This window comes from Typopeltis vanoorti, chromosome 6 (assembly GCF_054136105.1).
Source record: "Typopeltis vanoorti isolate ZY-2024b chromosome 6, IOZ_Tvanoo_1.0, whole genome shotgun sequence".
Taxonomy (NCBI): Eukaryota; Metazoa; Arthropoda; class Arachnida; order Uropygi; family Thelyphonidae; genus Typopeltis; species Typopeltis vanoorti.
This window is the reverse complement of record NC_143554.1, coordinates 107,006,887-107,021,546: the sequence shown is the minus strand read 5'-3', so window position 1 is coordinate 107,021,546 and position 14,660 is coordinate 107,006,887. Positions and strand designations below refer to the sequence as shown.

General features: G+C 37.0%; 1 protein-coding gene across 3 annotated transcripts in view; it reads left to right on the top strand.

Moving 5' to 3' along the window:
- The window catches only part of LOC150105778 (H(+)/Cl(-) exchange transporter 4-like), a 425,804-nt gene that overhangs the window by 165,242 nt on the left and 245,902 nt on the right, over positions 1-14,660 (top strand). For all 3 annotated transcript variants that reach the window (XM_090394346.1, XM_090394347.1, XM_090394345.1), the window contains 2 exons: positions 6,411-6,623; positions 13,589-13,734. In XM_090394346.1, the coding sequence (XP_090250472.1) occupies positions 6,411-6,623; positions 13,589-13,734 (359 nt within the window). The remainder of the gene's footprint in view (positions 1-6,410; positions 6,624-13,588; positions 13,735-14,660) is intronic.

The following is a 14,660-nucleotide window of genomic DNA, read 5'->3' as shown; positions in this document are numbered from 1 at the left end:
GTCACCAGTTCGCTTTCTAGATCTTTACCTTCTAAAAGAAATTTATCATCCTGTCAGCTCAATTCCTTCAATAAGCTATGTAAATGATAATGGCATAGTCCTCACCAGAGCTGACAAAAGAACTACTATTATCTGTAATGCCAATGAATACAATAAGAAAATGGATATCATCCTTAGAGACTGCTTCATCTACAGACCTTTAGATTATGATCTCACTAAATTGCAAATCAAGAAATTAAAAAATCTGCTCAAAAGAAAGTTTCTTCCTGACTCCTGACATCACAATAAAACTTTAGCCCTTCAGGTGCTGCCCCTACTTCCAGATATATGGCTTACCTAAAATTCATAAACCTATAAGATTCATAGTAGATGCTACTGATTCTTCCTGCTATAAATTATCTAAAAAAGTTAGCGAAATCTCGTCCCCCCCTACTGGTTATACCACATCGTACATTAGCTCTTCCCATTTTAAAAGTTCTAGTGAAATTCTAATTATTAATGATACTGATATCCTAGTGTGCATTGACATGACCTCATTGTTCACCACCATTCCCTTAAATGACACCTTATTACTTTAAAAAAATTTTTTTCTCTCTTGATATCACAGACCTCTCTTTCTTTGTTGTCCATGCCTGCCAGTTATTTCTCTTGGAAGTTGGAAGAATAAACTTTATAAACAGATAAGCTTGGTTGAACAGCAGGAAGGAGTGATGACAAGAGGCCATCTCTGGAAGTTACGAAAGGAAACTGTGAGCAGGAGGATGAGGAGTGGTTTCTTTGCACGGAGGATGGTTGAGCCATGGAATGCATTGTCTGATGGAGTGGTGAGAGCGGTCAATGAGTTCAAGGAGTGCTATGATAGACTGTGTTTCTTGGGGGGGGGGGACCTCCCCTCGATGAGTCTTGATAGACTTTGTGTTTCTTAGGAAGGACCTCCCACGATGAGTCTTTTGACTCCATGGAGGCCTGAATAATAATAATAATAATAATAAAGATACCTCTATTATGGAGTCTATACAACCCCCCCCCCAATCAATTTTTTATGAAAGATTTTGGAACACAAGCTCTTCACTCAGCCCCTCTCAAATCTTCTATCTGGTTAAGATATGTAAATGATGTGTTTTCTGTTTGGTCTCATGGCCCAGATACATTAACTAACTTTCCTCTCTAACTTCAGTAGTCTTTACCTTGGAATACAATTTACAAAATGAAGAAGAAACTAATAATAGTCTAGCCTTTCTAGACACCTTGGTCACCCTATCTACTTACCATATATATATACTGAAAAGGACAGGTTACCATTATACAGGAAACCCACTCACATATGCTGAGAGGGGTCTGGATAGGTCTGATAAACACCAAGAACAAAAATTAATTTTTTATGTCTTCTTATATATCCATTTTTTTTTGTGCACAGATTTGGTCACTAGGTTTTCATAGTGATGAGTATATGTTGGAAAGGGTACAGAGAAGATTCACAAAGGTAGTGTAGTCAGTGGTCTTCGGAATGTGGAGTACAAGGACAGATTGAGTGAATGTAAGTTGCAGAGCCTCATGAATAGGAGGAAAGGGTGGGGAGGGTATGATCGAGACACATAAGCTGGTCAGGGGTTGTTATCAGGTAGACATGGAAGAGATTTTTCATAGAATGGGAGAGGGGAGTAGAACCAAGAGGCCATTGCTGGAAACTGTATAAGGAGGGTGTGAGCAAAGGAGTGAGAAGCAGGTTCTTTGCATGGGGGGTGGTTGGTGAGTGGAATGCATTGCTTTAGTGTGTTGTGGATGTGGACACATTGAATCAGGATAGATCTATGAAGATGCAGTTGGATGAGCATTTGTGTCTGGACAATTCATTGCGGAGAAAATTCATCGCATGAACTTATTGATCAGTTAAAAAATTCGCTGAAAATGTTATTTGCTAGAAAATTGAAATGATATTTTCAATTTTCTAGCGAATATATGAAAAGTAAATGCAGTGCAATATAAATTTCACAATATATAATTTTATTATGTATCTATGTATTAGTCCATGTGGTTAGCCGAGTGGCTGGTTGCTTCACAACCATATGCCTGGGAAAGGAGTGTCTCAATTTATGTCGCCGAAATGAGGAGCTTAGGATCTTTCTCAGACATAGCCAAGTTAGCTGGTCTTGGGCGATGGCTGCAAGGTTTTTCTCCCCAGTTTATATGGGATTTTTCTTCCTGCAAGCAGGCAAACTGGCCTTGAGAAGTAATGCTTCTACAGACATAGGATACACTGTGAAGTATAGGCCAACCACCTTACCCTCGTATAACGGTTGCACTTATAAGGAATAGAAACCTTCAACACCATAAAGATAAAAGAGGGATAGATCTATGTATTATTTATTTAGATTTTCATAATATTTTTTATTCTTATACAGTGAAAGTAATATTTTATTGATTGGTGAGTTTCCTAATTTCTGTTTCATCTTAAAATAGTATAAATATTCTTTCTTACTTTGATACTACAGATTCTGTTGATAGAATATTAATATTTACAAAATTATAACTGCAACCATTATATGAGGATAAGGTGGTTGGCCCTATGTCTTCCAGTGTATCCTATGTCTGTAGAAGCATTATCTTCTCAGGGCCGGTTTGTTCCAAGTTGCCTCAGTCCTGAGGCAACTTGCATTATGGGAGAAACTGAGGCAAGGAGTGATGAGAGCTTGGTCCACCTTTACTACAAGTTGCCTCAGTCCTGAAGATATTTCAGGTGCAAACTTTGTTTGCTCACACTTGGATAAAGGATTAAACTAAATTTATTATAGTCTAACCAAGTGGAAAATAAACTTCCAACATCTTTCCAGAGTAATTTAATAATAAGGTGGTACACCTTTTGGAAACTTGCATAGGTAAATATGACCTCTCCATTGCTTCTGCCTTAGTATCACGACTTCTGGGTCTGGCTCCCACTGACGAGACCTCAATAAAGGTCAAAACCAATCTGGGTAGTGGTCCTTCCCTTAATGCAGGGGTCGCCAAACTTCTTTGACCGTCGACCCCTTCAAGAGTTTCTTGACGTTTTATCGACCCCCTCTATTTTACTATTACGTAATTATAATGGGACAAGCGAAAAAGACGCTTATGTGAATTTTTAGATTGTTTATTTTATAGTTAAAGTGTTTATTGTATGTATAATATAGTATATATTATTATATTACTATTACTACACCAGTGATATTAGTAATATCACTGGTATTACTAGTGATATTAATATTAATAAACTACTGGTATTAATATCACTGATATTACTACCAGCCCTGTTCAACTCTTCAACATAGAGAAGTTTAGTTCGTGAATGAATAACGATTGAATTGATATGTATGTTGATGAATTTTAGAGCATTAACGCTTACTTGTATGTCGATGCACAAAAATGAGGCTGGGATCGAATACGTGTAAGTATAAGTAAATAAGCAACCATTCACGTGTTGCCATCTCTGGGCGGGAACCATGCACATCCGTTGATTGGTAAATACGTCATTTTGGCCTACTTGATTGGCCTCCGTAACTATATTCATGACCTTGCTTCATCTTACAGGTCTTATTCATGTCACTGTTCCCACAATTCACTCTTAATTGCGTTGTCATTCAGGATGGAGGTAATCCAAGTTAACCGAATTAAATATTACTCGTACAATGATGTCTTATATTTTTCGATTGACCCCTAACAATGTTATATCGACCACTTTGGCGACCACTGCCTTAATGCATAGCATTATGCATGTCCACAAGGAGATGTGCTTTGCATTATGGGAGATACTGAGACAAGGAGTGATGAGAGCTTGGTCCACCTTTACTGCAAGTTACCTCAGTCCTGAAGATACTTCAGGTGCAAACTTTGTTTGCTCACACTTGGATAAAGGATTAAACTAAATTTATTATAGGCAATCATATTACTAAAGCATGAGCATCCCTTAACAAATCCATGTTGATCCTCACAGATAACATCACCCTCATCTGCCCAATGCTGTATATAATCCCTCACTAATTTCTCCAAGACCTTAACAACTACTGATGACACACATACTGGCCTATAATTAGACTGGAAGATTTTGAAGTTAAAGCTATCTCTTCCTATTCCTTAGCACCTAGAATTTGGAAACGATATGTGGATGACATTTTCCTCATTTGGAGCCATGGACATGATTCTCTCCTGGATTTCCTTGAACATCTCAATAGTCAACACTCAAATATCCAATTCATGGCTGAGTTTGAAACTAATGGTTCCCTGCCTTTCCCGGAAGTGAAACTGACCCAAAATAGATATCTCCATAATCAGTCCCATCATTTCCCTCCTCAGAAACTTGGAATTATTTCTACTTTGAGACATAGAGCTGGCTCTCTTCTTGATGACCAGGTGAACTTCATAAAGAAATCAATTTTCTTAGATCTACTTTCAGACTGAATGGTTATTCTCAAAAAATTACTAAAAAATACCTTTTTAATCCTCCTAGTCGCCATACTGAAGAAATGAATAATGTTAAAGGCAATATATCTATACCATACATAAGCTCAGTCTCTTAAAAATTAGCCAGGGTTCTCAAAAAATATAACATTAGAACTTTATTCACTCCGCTTTCTAAGATCCACTCTCTAGTGAGCCATCCAAAGCCTAGCGAACACAACCTAAAATATCCCGGTGTATACAAGATATGGTGTGACTGCGGCATTCCTTACTTTGGCCAGACGGATAAGTCTATTGAATTGCGTATGGAGGAGCACAGGAGGGACATCACTTACAAGAGAACACGTGCCAGTGCTCTATCCAGCCATATCCTTTTTTCTGCCGATTCTAATGATCAAAACCATAGTCATACAATCCTTTGGGATAGATCTAACAACATTTTCCATTGCCATGATGAATTGGAGAGAAAAATTGTAGAATGTAGAGAAATCATCCTCAACCCTGTACATTTAAATAATAATTTAAGCTATAACCTCCCAGACTGTCATTCTGCTGTGATCACATACTGGCGCTCATGAGATGCTATACGCACGCACTCACCCAACAATGTGGCCAACGAAGAAAGCTTTGAATACGTTAACTACAACGTTTTCGCATTAAATATGTATAGTGACTTTCCTGTGCTGTTCACAGTTTTTATCTTCAGTGTTTAATGTTTTTGTATAAAAACACCTGAAGAAGGCTGTAAAAAGCCGAAACTAGTCATGTGATACCATTAAACCTTTTTCTTTTACTCTCGGTTTATGTCATTCAGTTCTTTTAAAAAATGTTTGATGACAGAGTAAATCAACCTCAGTACATATACATATATATATTAGTTAGGAAATTGTTGGCTGTTTTCGTTACCTTACTTTGACCATTGTGGTGGTGCTGCTTTTGAGAATTTTCTGTTATTGTTTAATTGCTATTCCTTATAGCAAAAGATGCTTGTGAAACAGATGCAAGTTTACAATTAAATATCAAGATTTTTCCATCGTGCATTATTGTTATTAGTATACTTGATCATGGTATTCCATTTTAAAACAGATACTTCTGATTAATGTTGGCCCTCACATTAATCAGCAGAAACTATTGTTTTTTCATGGTCATTTACAGGCTGCGATGTCTTGACATTGATATGTCAATTATAAAGATTAAAATTTTCCTTTTTAAGATGGATGAGTAGTCTAGCATTGTTTGAAATATTCTATGTATTGATTATATTGCAATAAACCAAGACTGAAGATGCTGCTTTTACTTGAGGATCATAAGAAATTGAGGCCCATTGGGCAATGTTGAATGCAATGGTCATCTGTTAGCTATTTTCTCATAAACAGTCACCTATCACCTGTCTTTTTTTCATCATTTTCACTATGATGGATTAGAGTTGATGTGATTGTTTGAGTGAAGATAACATCTTTTAAAACAACAGTATCATTAATGAAATGGAAAAGTATGCATTTTAGGAAACTGTTTTTCATTCATGTCATTTAGTTCTCAAGACAGTATGTGAATATTATTGATAGTGGTCTGTCTATGTTTGAACCAATATCGCACCAGGTAGTATAATATACTATAGCAATCTGTAGTATAATATTCTATAGATGACACCTTTCTTTGTTTACACTGTGTTTGTTGATGAAAATCAAATTAATGTTTTGACCAATATAATGAAATGTAACTTTTACTGAACTGAAATAAAAAGTGGAAAAAAAGCACAATAGAATCATTAAAATTAGAAGAGCATTTACTTTTGCTGAAATTTGAAAACTAGCACTACCACTGATTGCCTATAGAATGTCTCTAACTTATTTTATTTAAGTTCACAGATAAGGATTTGAATATTTGGTTAGTCTTTCCTTATAATATCAGTTTACATGAAAATTATCAAATAAATACAAAATTTGATTTATTGATAGTGTTATTTTATAATTTTCTAGGTTCTGGTCTGCAAGATATGGAAGACTTACCACCAGGAATTGGCCAGTATGATGATTTTCACACTATCGATTGGCAGAGAGATATTGCTCGTGATCGTATGAGACATCGGTATATTATTAAAAAGAAAGGCGAATCTATCTATGACCTCATCAAAGGATTTCATGATGCGTGGTCTGGCTGGCTGTGTGTTTTGTTAGTTGGATTAGCTGCAGGTTATTTCTCTTATTTTGAAATTCCCAACTTTGCTTAAAATAATATTTTTTATACATAATAACAGATGTTCTGTATTAGTATGATATCTGATGCAGGGAAACAAATTAAATCTTGATGAACAAATGCCTTTGATAGTTTCATACAACTTTTAACAATATTTAAGAATATTTTTAAAGGTTGTATATTAAAGTATGTATTTAACAGTATTTAAATATTTAAGAAAGAAAAAAAGCTGTCATCACAAAAGTATTGTTGTGCAAGTAGATAAAATAACCATTTCTAGTTATGGTACATGTTACAATTGACAAGAAATATCGTTAATACTACATTGATATCATCTATATATTTTTAGGACCTCTATAAATGTAAGGTATCTGCTGCTATAATACTTTCTGTAAGCTTATTTTATTCGCCACTTTTACTAAAAATATTTCCTTGAATGTAACCTACACTTAACCTCCTTTAGCTTAAAACTATGTATCCATGGTATGCATTCCCTAGGAAAATGCAAAATTCCCTATCATTCCACTTAACAGTGTTATCAATGTTAGTTAGTTTCCCTCTTATTCATCCTTCCTGTTTGTAACTTATAAAATTGAAAGACTTTTTTTTTCATAAGAGCAGTCACTTATTATTGTTACGTAACACCTCCAGGAAGTCCAAAGACTCATCGAGGGAGGGCACCCACTCTACAACTCTCCACCAACTATGCAACTACACCAACGGCATCTACCGCCCACCACCACCACTATTATTATTTCCACAGAACCACAAACATCTATGTCCACGGCAGGATTCGAACCCACAGCCTTTTGGCTGGAGAGTGGATACTCAAACCACTCGGCCAACCAGGCTGGCACTTATGCTAGATGTCAATCTAGTCACCCTCTTTTGGACGTTTTAACAGCATATCAGTACACTTTCTTAGATGGGGGATTCCAAGCATAAATACAGTTGACTCTCACTATAGCAGATACTGCTATAACAAACTACAGACAAATCCAACTAAAGCTCCATACATACAATACTGTGCTGAACTCAATTCACTATAGAGAACTATCCATTACAACAGACCACTCTTGGATTTCTACAGGTTTGCTATAGTGAGAGTTGATACAATATTTTAAATCGTTGTTTTATATAGTTATAGGTAAATATAAATGTATTTGAGCTTATTTGCTGGTTAATATTTCCATTATTTTGTCTCTCTCACAGAGACATCACCTGGGATACAATATAAAAATTGTAATAACATATAAACAATAAGTGAAAGCTGTTCAACTTTAACTTTTGCCTCAAGTCCTAAGAGAGGCATCCTCTGTGAGTACTGGTAGCTAGCCTTGACTGTTGGGTGGGAGATCTAACATTTACCGTTTCCCAAATTTTGAAGTTTCACAACCATATTTGTTTAGATTTTAGACCTGCAATTTTTTTAAAATCTTCTAATTAAAAAAACACAAAAGAACTCATGTTTTTTTATCCCTAACATCATGGTTTTCTCTAACAAAATTGAAGACATCACTGATGTCTTCAATTTTACCATCCATACTGATCACTTCACTTGGAATTGCACCATATATAAACAGACAGAGCATACAGCCTTGGGCTGTCCCCTAGCCAATTTCTGTAAGGAGCATTTCAAAATACATGCTTTTGATATGGCTGTTTTCAAACCTGGCTAAGATATGCTAATGTGTTCTCCATTTGCCCACATGGCTTAGACATATTAGAATCTTCCTCCTCTGCTTTAATAGCCAGCATCCCAAAATGCAGTTCACTCTAGAAAAAGAAAATAACAATCATCTGTTTTTTCTAGACACCCTAATCACACGTCTTCTTAACAGCTGTCTTTCTTTGTCAGTTTGCAGAAAACAGCCTACACGACCCTCTGTTCTAAACAAGCTTTCCATGTGGATAAACTGCCTTTATTCACCCTACCTTATATTGAGTGGCTGAAATGTCGGAAAGAGTAATAAAATCTTTTTTTTTTTTGTAGAAAGTTTTTCCACTTGGTTACTAAGCAAATTATACTTGCCAAGAAATTATATCAGTCTCTATTACAAGTAGCCTAGTCATGAAGATAATTCAAATGCAAACTCTGTTTCCTTACACCTGGATAATTTGTATAGTAACTAAGTGGGGAAAAACTTTCTACATGTATCTGATCTAGAGAATTTTAATAATAACATGATAAACTCTTTTTTTTTTTTTTTTTAGCTACTCGTGTGTGGGAAATATGACTTCTGCATTAATTCAATCTTGGTATCTTTCTAGGTCTGGCTCACACCAATGAGACCTCAGCAAAGGTCAGAATTGGTCTGCATAGTGATCTTCCCTTAATGCTTTTCATTATAGGATATTAAAGGAAATGATATGAAGTCATCAGTCTCTATATACAAGTAGTCTAGCTGTGAAGATATTTTGCTTGCAAGCTTTGTTTGCTTACACTTGAATAAAAGATTAAACAAGAATATAATTTCTTGGCACGATCCTAACAATATCGTCAGGTGCCATCGTTTCAGGCCTATAAATAAAAGGAAGGACGGTACAAACGTTCCGTGCCTAATAAAAGTGACTTGCGACACGCCGACAAACACATAAAAAATAATAACAGCAATCAACAAGTTCGAAGACCTCAATCGCACATACATGCACAACCAGCCCTATCATTTGCACAAAGGGAACAAAGACACCAGCTTCGAAGAAAAACGTCAAAATGGTGACAATAGCTGGACCATTGACTACAGACAAGATAAACTGGTGAAAAAACTAAGTGATGCCACCATGGAGACCAGCATGCAGGCACCTCATAGGAAATGTGCGAGACCCATGTGGTTCAACATATGACTCACAAAACCCTACACATTTACTTCACCAACATCTGTGGCCTAAACTCCAACCTGAATAGTGTCCACTACCACCGATAGTCTACCAAATCCCACCTACTCCTCTTGGCAGAAACACAAATCTCACTGCTTCCCCCCCCCCCCCCCCCAGCACCACTTATCTCTCAACCTTCCAAACTACACACTTTTTCAACAACTTTCGTCCCAGGGGTGGTGTCTGCACATACATCCGCTCTGACATACCTTGCCAGAGAGCGCCCAACTTAGAATCACCCAACTTCGACTTCCTTTGGTTGAAAATATCCCTTCCCCAATCAGTCCAATTCATCTGCTGTCTCTATTGGTCCACCAACACAACCAACCACCCCGAGCTCTTTAATTTTCTCTCCCTAAAAATCGACTTTCTCCAATCCCACTTTCCCAACAGTGAAATCATCCTCCTAGGAGATTTTAACGTCCACAACACTAGTTGACTTTCCTCCTTCAGTTGTACAGATCTTGTAGGCAGAGATGCCGAAACATTTGCCATCACCAACGACCTTACACAACTTGTCCAGATGCCAACCAGAATACCAGGTAACCCCCCCCCCCCCCCCCCAAACACCCAAGATCCTTTCCTCACCAATGACCACTCCAAATACACAGTGAAAGTAGTGAGGCCCCTATGCAATTCTGACCACAACCTAGTGCTCATCTCCTCCCCCATGCAAAAATGATTGCACAAGACATACAAGAGTTGTTTGGCACTATAACAGTGCCAAGTGGGACAGCCTCCACAACTTCTATGCTGCATTCCCATGGTTGGACTATTGCTTCCGGCCTTCCAACCCCAAACATATGCACTGAGCTTATTACCAAAGTAATCCTCACTGGCAGGAATACATACATTCCACACAGCACTCTGAACTACCATTCCCTAATGAAACCTTGGTTCTCCAAAAGATGTGCCAAGGCTGTAGAGATGAAACACCAGACATACCACAACTGGCTGAAATCAAGAACTCTATCTTCCTTCAAAGCTTACACCGAAGCCCGTAATAGATGCATAAAAACAATCAACGCTTTCAAAACAGAGTTTGAAAGAGCAAAAAGCAGGAAACTAGCAGCCTGTTCAAATGGCAGCCGAGCCTTTTGGTCTCTCGCCAAAGCAATTGGGCTCAAATTCTGTTCAATACTATTCCCACCCCTATCACACCCCCAATGGCTCTACTGCATCATCACCCACAGAAAAAGCCAATCTTCTGGCCTCACACTTTGCTTCAAATGCATGCATAACTGATGATGGTAAATGTACCCCAACCATTCCAGACACCCAACATACAATGCCCCCTATATCCTTTTGCCAGGATGAGATCAGAAAAATACTGTCCGAATTAGACACAAAAAAGTCTCGTGGCTCTGATGTCATTCCTCTAGTTGTTCTGAAAGTTTGTGCTCCAGAACTGACCCCCTATTCAATGTCACCTATATATATACACTCTCCTACTCCACTGGAATCTATCCCACAAACTGGAAATTGGCCTGTATTCAGCCCATTCCCAAGAAGGGTGATGTCACTGCTATCCAGTTACCGCCATATCTCGCTTACCTCAGTCCTGTCAAAGATAACGGAAAAAAACTATCAATTCCCAACTCCTTCACTATCTGGAAGACACTCGCAAATAAATGACTGCCAGTATGGATTCCGCCACTGCTGATCAGCAGGAGATCTACTCACATACATCACCCATCTCTGGACAAATGCAATGGAGAGGTTTGGCAAATTTCAAGTGGTTGCACTAGATATCTCCAAAGCCTTCGACCGGGTCTGGCACAAAGGCCCACTAGGCAAACTACCATCATTCGGCCTGATCCAGGACTTCTGTAGGTGGATTGCCGGTTTTCTGTCTGGATGAACCTGTGTGTGATAGTGGATGGCTCCCTATCCTCTCACCACCCAATTAATGCTGGGGTCCTACAAGGTTCTGTCCTCACCAACCCTCTTCCTGCTATATACAGGGTGTTCGGGATAAATTTGACAGTTTCGTAAGGAAAAAGAAAATCTTCTTTGTATCTATTAAATTTAATGAATTGACAAAAAAACATTACAGGCAGAGTTAATTACAATACTATCAACAAGATTTACTCAAAATAACCACCATTAGCATCGATCACAGCTTCAATTCTGCTTCGGAACCTCGAACAAGCTGATGCTACAGTCTCCCTGGGAAGGGCCGCAAAAACTGTTTTAATTTTATCCATTAACTGGGCTTTTGTATTACTGGAAGTGCGATTGGTGTCTTTTTCAACTGCGCCCCATACAAAATAATCCATGGGGTTAAGGTCTGGGGAGTTTGGAGGCCAAACATTTGGACTGGTGAAGTCGTAGAAATTTTCAGACAACCATTTTTGACTTTTCCCAGAGGTGTGGCAAGGGGCCGAATCCTGCTGCCATACATACGGCCTACCATTGGCTACCCTTGTTATCCAGGGCTTGACTACAGTTAGCAACTCCACGAACAAAGCCCGAATTCCAATGCCAGGGTTCTTCAACACCTGTTCCTGCAGATTTGCGAGGAATTCTGCTGTACGAACGCAATCAGATCGTCTGCTAGGGATCTTTCTTCTTGCTACATCCTCGTAGTCACCATTGCAAGTCTCTAGTTCATGCCTGATTGTTTTTACTGTATTCAGGGAGCATTGGGCAGCAGTCGTAATATCCTTATTTTGATGGCGGGCACGAATCATCATGATACAAGTTATTCTCTTCCATGATTCAGGTGGGTTCCAGCTATCCATCCTTTCTGACATCTTGTATATGAATGAAGAAGGGTCCAAACTTTTAAATGAAGAGAAGTGTGTGTTAATACATGTAACTTACGGAAAAATATAATTAATTATAAATATGTCAAATTTATCCCGAACACCCTGTATATCAATGACCTACTGCAGTTGACCTCCAACCCAATACACAGTTTTGCAGATGACAGCACACTACACTCCTCGCTTTAGTTTTGGATCTACCTTTTATTCCCTTGTCATTGAGTTCTTAATTCAAGTTGTATTCACATTTCTATTTATTGTTCTTTCAACTTCACTAAGGAGGTTTTTCAGTACAAAAAGTGATTAGTGTTATTAATAAATTTAGTTATTCAGCTGTGGTTTAGTTTATGTTTGTAAATAACTATTGGAAGTCCCACAGATTTCTGTTTAGAAATGTATTATATATTATATATTAGAAATACTTTCTATGTGATACATAGAAACATAGGAAATATCTGGTATATTTCCTATGTTTCTTCTTTATATATTAATTATAATTCTTCCAGTATTATGTGTGCTTTTATGTTACTTTTTTAGTCATATCTTAGTGTCTCTTTGAATTTGAAGAAAGATAGAAATATTTTCATGACAACTCCTTCAGAAAATTGAGGTCATAACGATTAAAAAATTGATCAAAACAATTATTTGCATAATGCCATCATTTCAAGGCCCAGTAGTAATAATAACAATGGTAATGTAAATTATACTTGGAATAGCATGGTTTAGAATAAGGCTCACACTTTTAAGCTGATAATTATCATAAACATTATCTGGTATATAAGAGGTTTATTAAGTATTATGATGGTCAAACACCATTTTTATAATTGTTGACTCATTTCTTATTAATAAGAAAAATTAATGACTATTTTCCTTTTCAAATATGCATGATAACATACAATTAAATTTTAATTAATAAGATTGATAAGACAATAAAAAACAAATCAACAAACTATGTAGTTCAGAATATTCAACTTTCTAGTTTTCGAATGTCAGATTTTCTAACAATTATTTGTAATACATATTAATGTATCCAGGTCTCTTTTAGATGCTTGTGGACATTGTGCTTGAAATATCTCTACAGTTAGTATTAAATTATGAATTGCTTTTATAATTAAATATATGTTACTTATTCTTAGAAAGTATAACAGATATCAGCCATATCAAAATTCCAGCTCTCTCTCTCACAAACAAAATTATTATATATTTTGATTTTAATGAAAGAAGTATGCTATTTCTATGTAATAAAAGCAATCTGCACCATCAGAATTACTTCTTAATTATTCTCAGATTACAATTTATTTATTTATTATTGTTAGGAACTGTAGCTGGTGTTATTGATATTGGTGCTGGATGGATGAAGGATTTAAAGGAAGGTATCTGTCCTGAAGCTTTTTGGCTCAATCGAGAGCAGTGTTGTTGGTCTTCTAGTGATACATATTATGAAGGTGACACATGCCAACATGTAAGTATTTTTTTATGCATTGCTATTATAGTTTCATGTTAAAAATATTTCTTTATTTATAATGTTATATTATTATTATAGACACCTCCAGGGAGTCCAAAAACTCATTGACACTCCATTCAGCAGCACAATTTGATACTTTTGTACTGTAATTTGCTCAGATTTTTCCAGACATGTTAATTGTGACTATTCGAAGTCCCATAGTATGATATTATGTAGCAGTATTAACCTCATCTCTAATTAGTGCACTTGAAAGATTTTTTTTATGACAATTTTACTCTCAAAGTGTTGTAAATCCGTTTAATATCTTTGGACTAAAAGGTTGCTAATGTAGAATATTACTTATGACAAATATTCATACTTGAGCATGATTCAAACCGGTAGCACCCAGATGTCAGTCTTGAAACCCACTGATTCATTGAGAGATCCTTGTATAGAGCTCATGCATGATGATAACCATAAAAAGGGGAGTGCTTAAGGGTCAAAGTTGTATAACTGAGAGGCGACCTCCACATAGCCTTTAAAGGAATGCAGAGAACCGACCAGGGCTTCTGAACTAATGTCCAATCCTCACCTTCTCATGGTGCATCCTGTTGGGTATCTACTTGGATACTGAACAAACGAGGATGGGCTGGCAATTTGGGATTTAACCGACCAAATTGTATTCTTATTGGTTAAACCAAAATAAAAAATGATGGTACAACATGACAAAATTTCATGCTGGCTGGGGCATCGCCCGGTTAAACAAGGCCCCCCATTATATATAGCCATGGAACCAGGGCAAACAGCGAAAAGTCAGCTACTGGAACAAATCTGAAAACAAACCCCAACTCAACATCACCAGAGTTAAAGATCGGTACTATCAACGTAAGAAGCCTGAATGGCAAAGAAATGGAGCTAGCTGAGGAATTAGATAAGTACCAGAT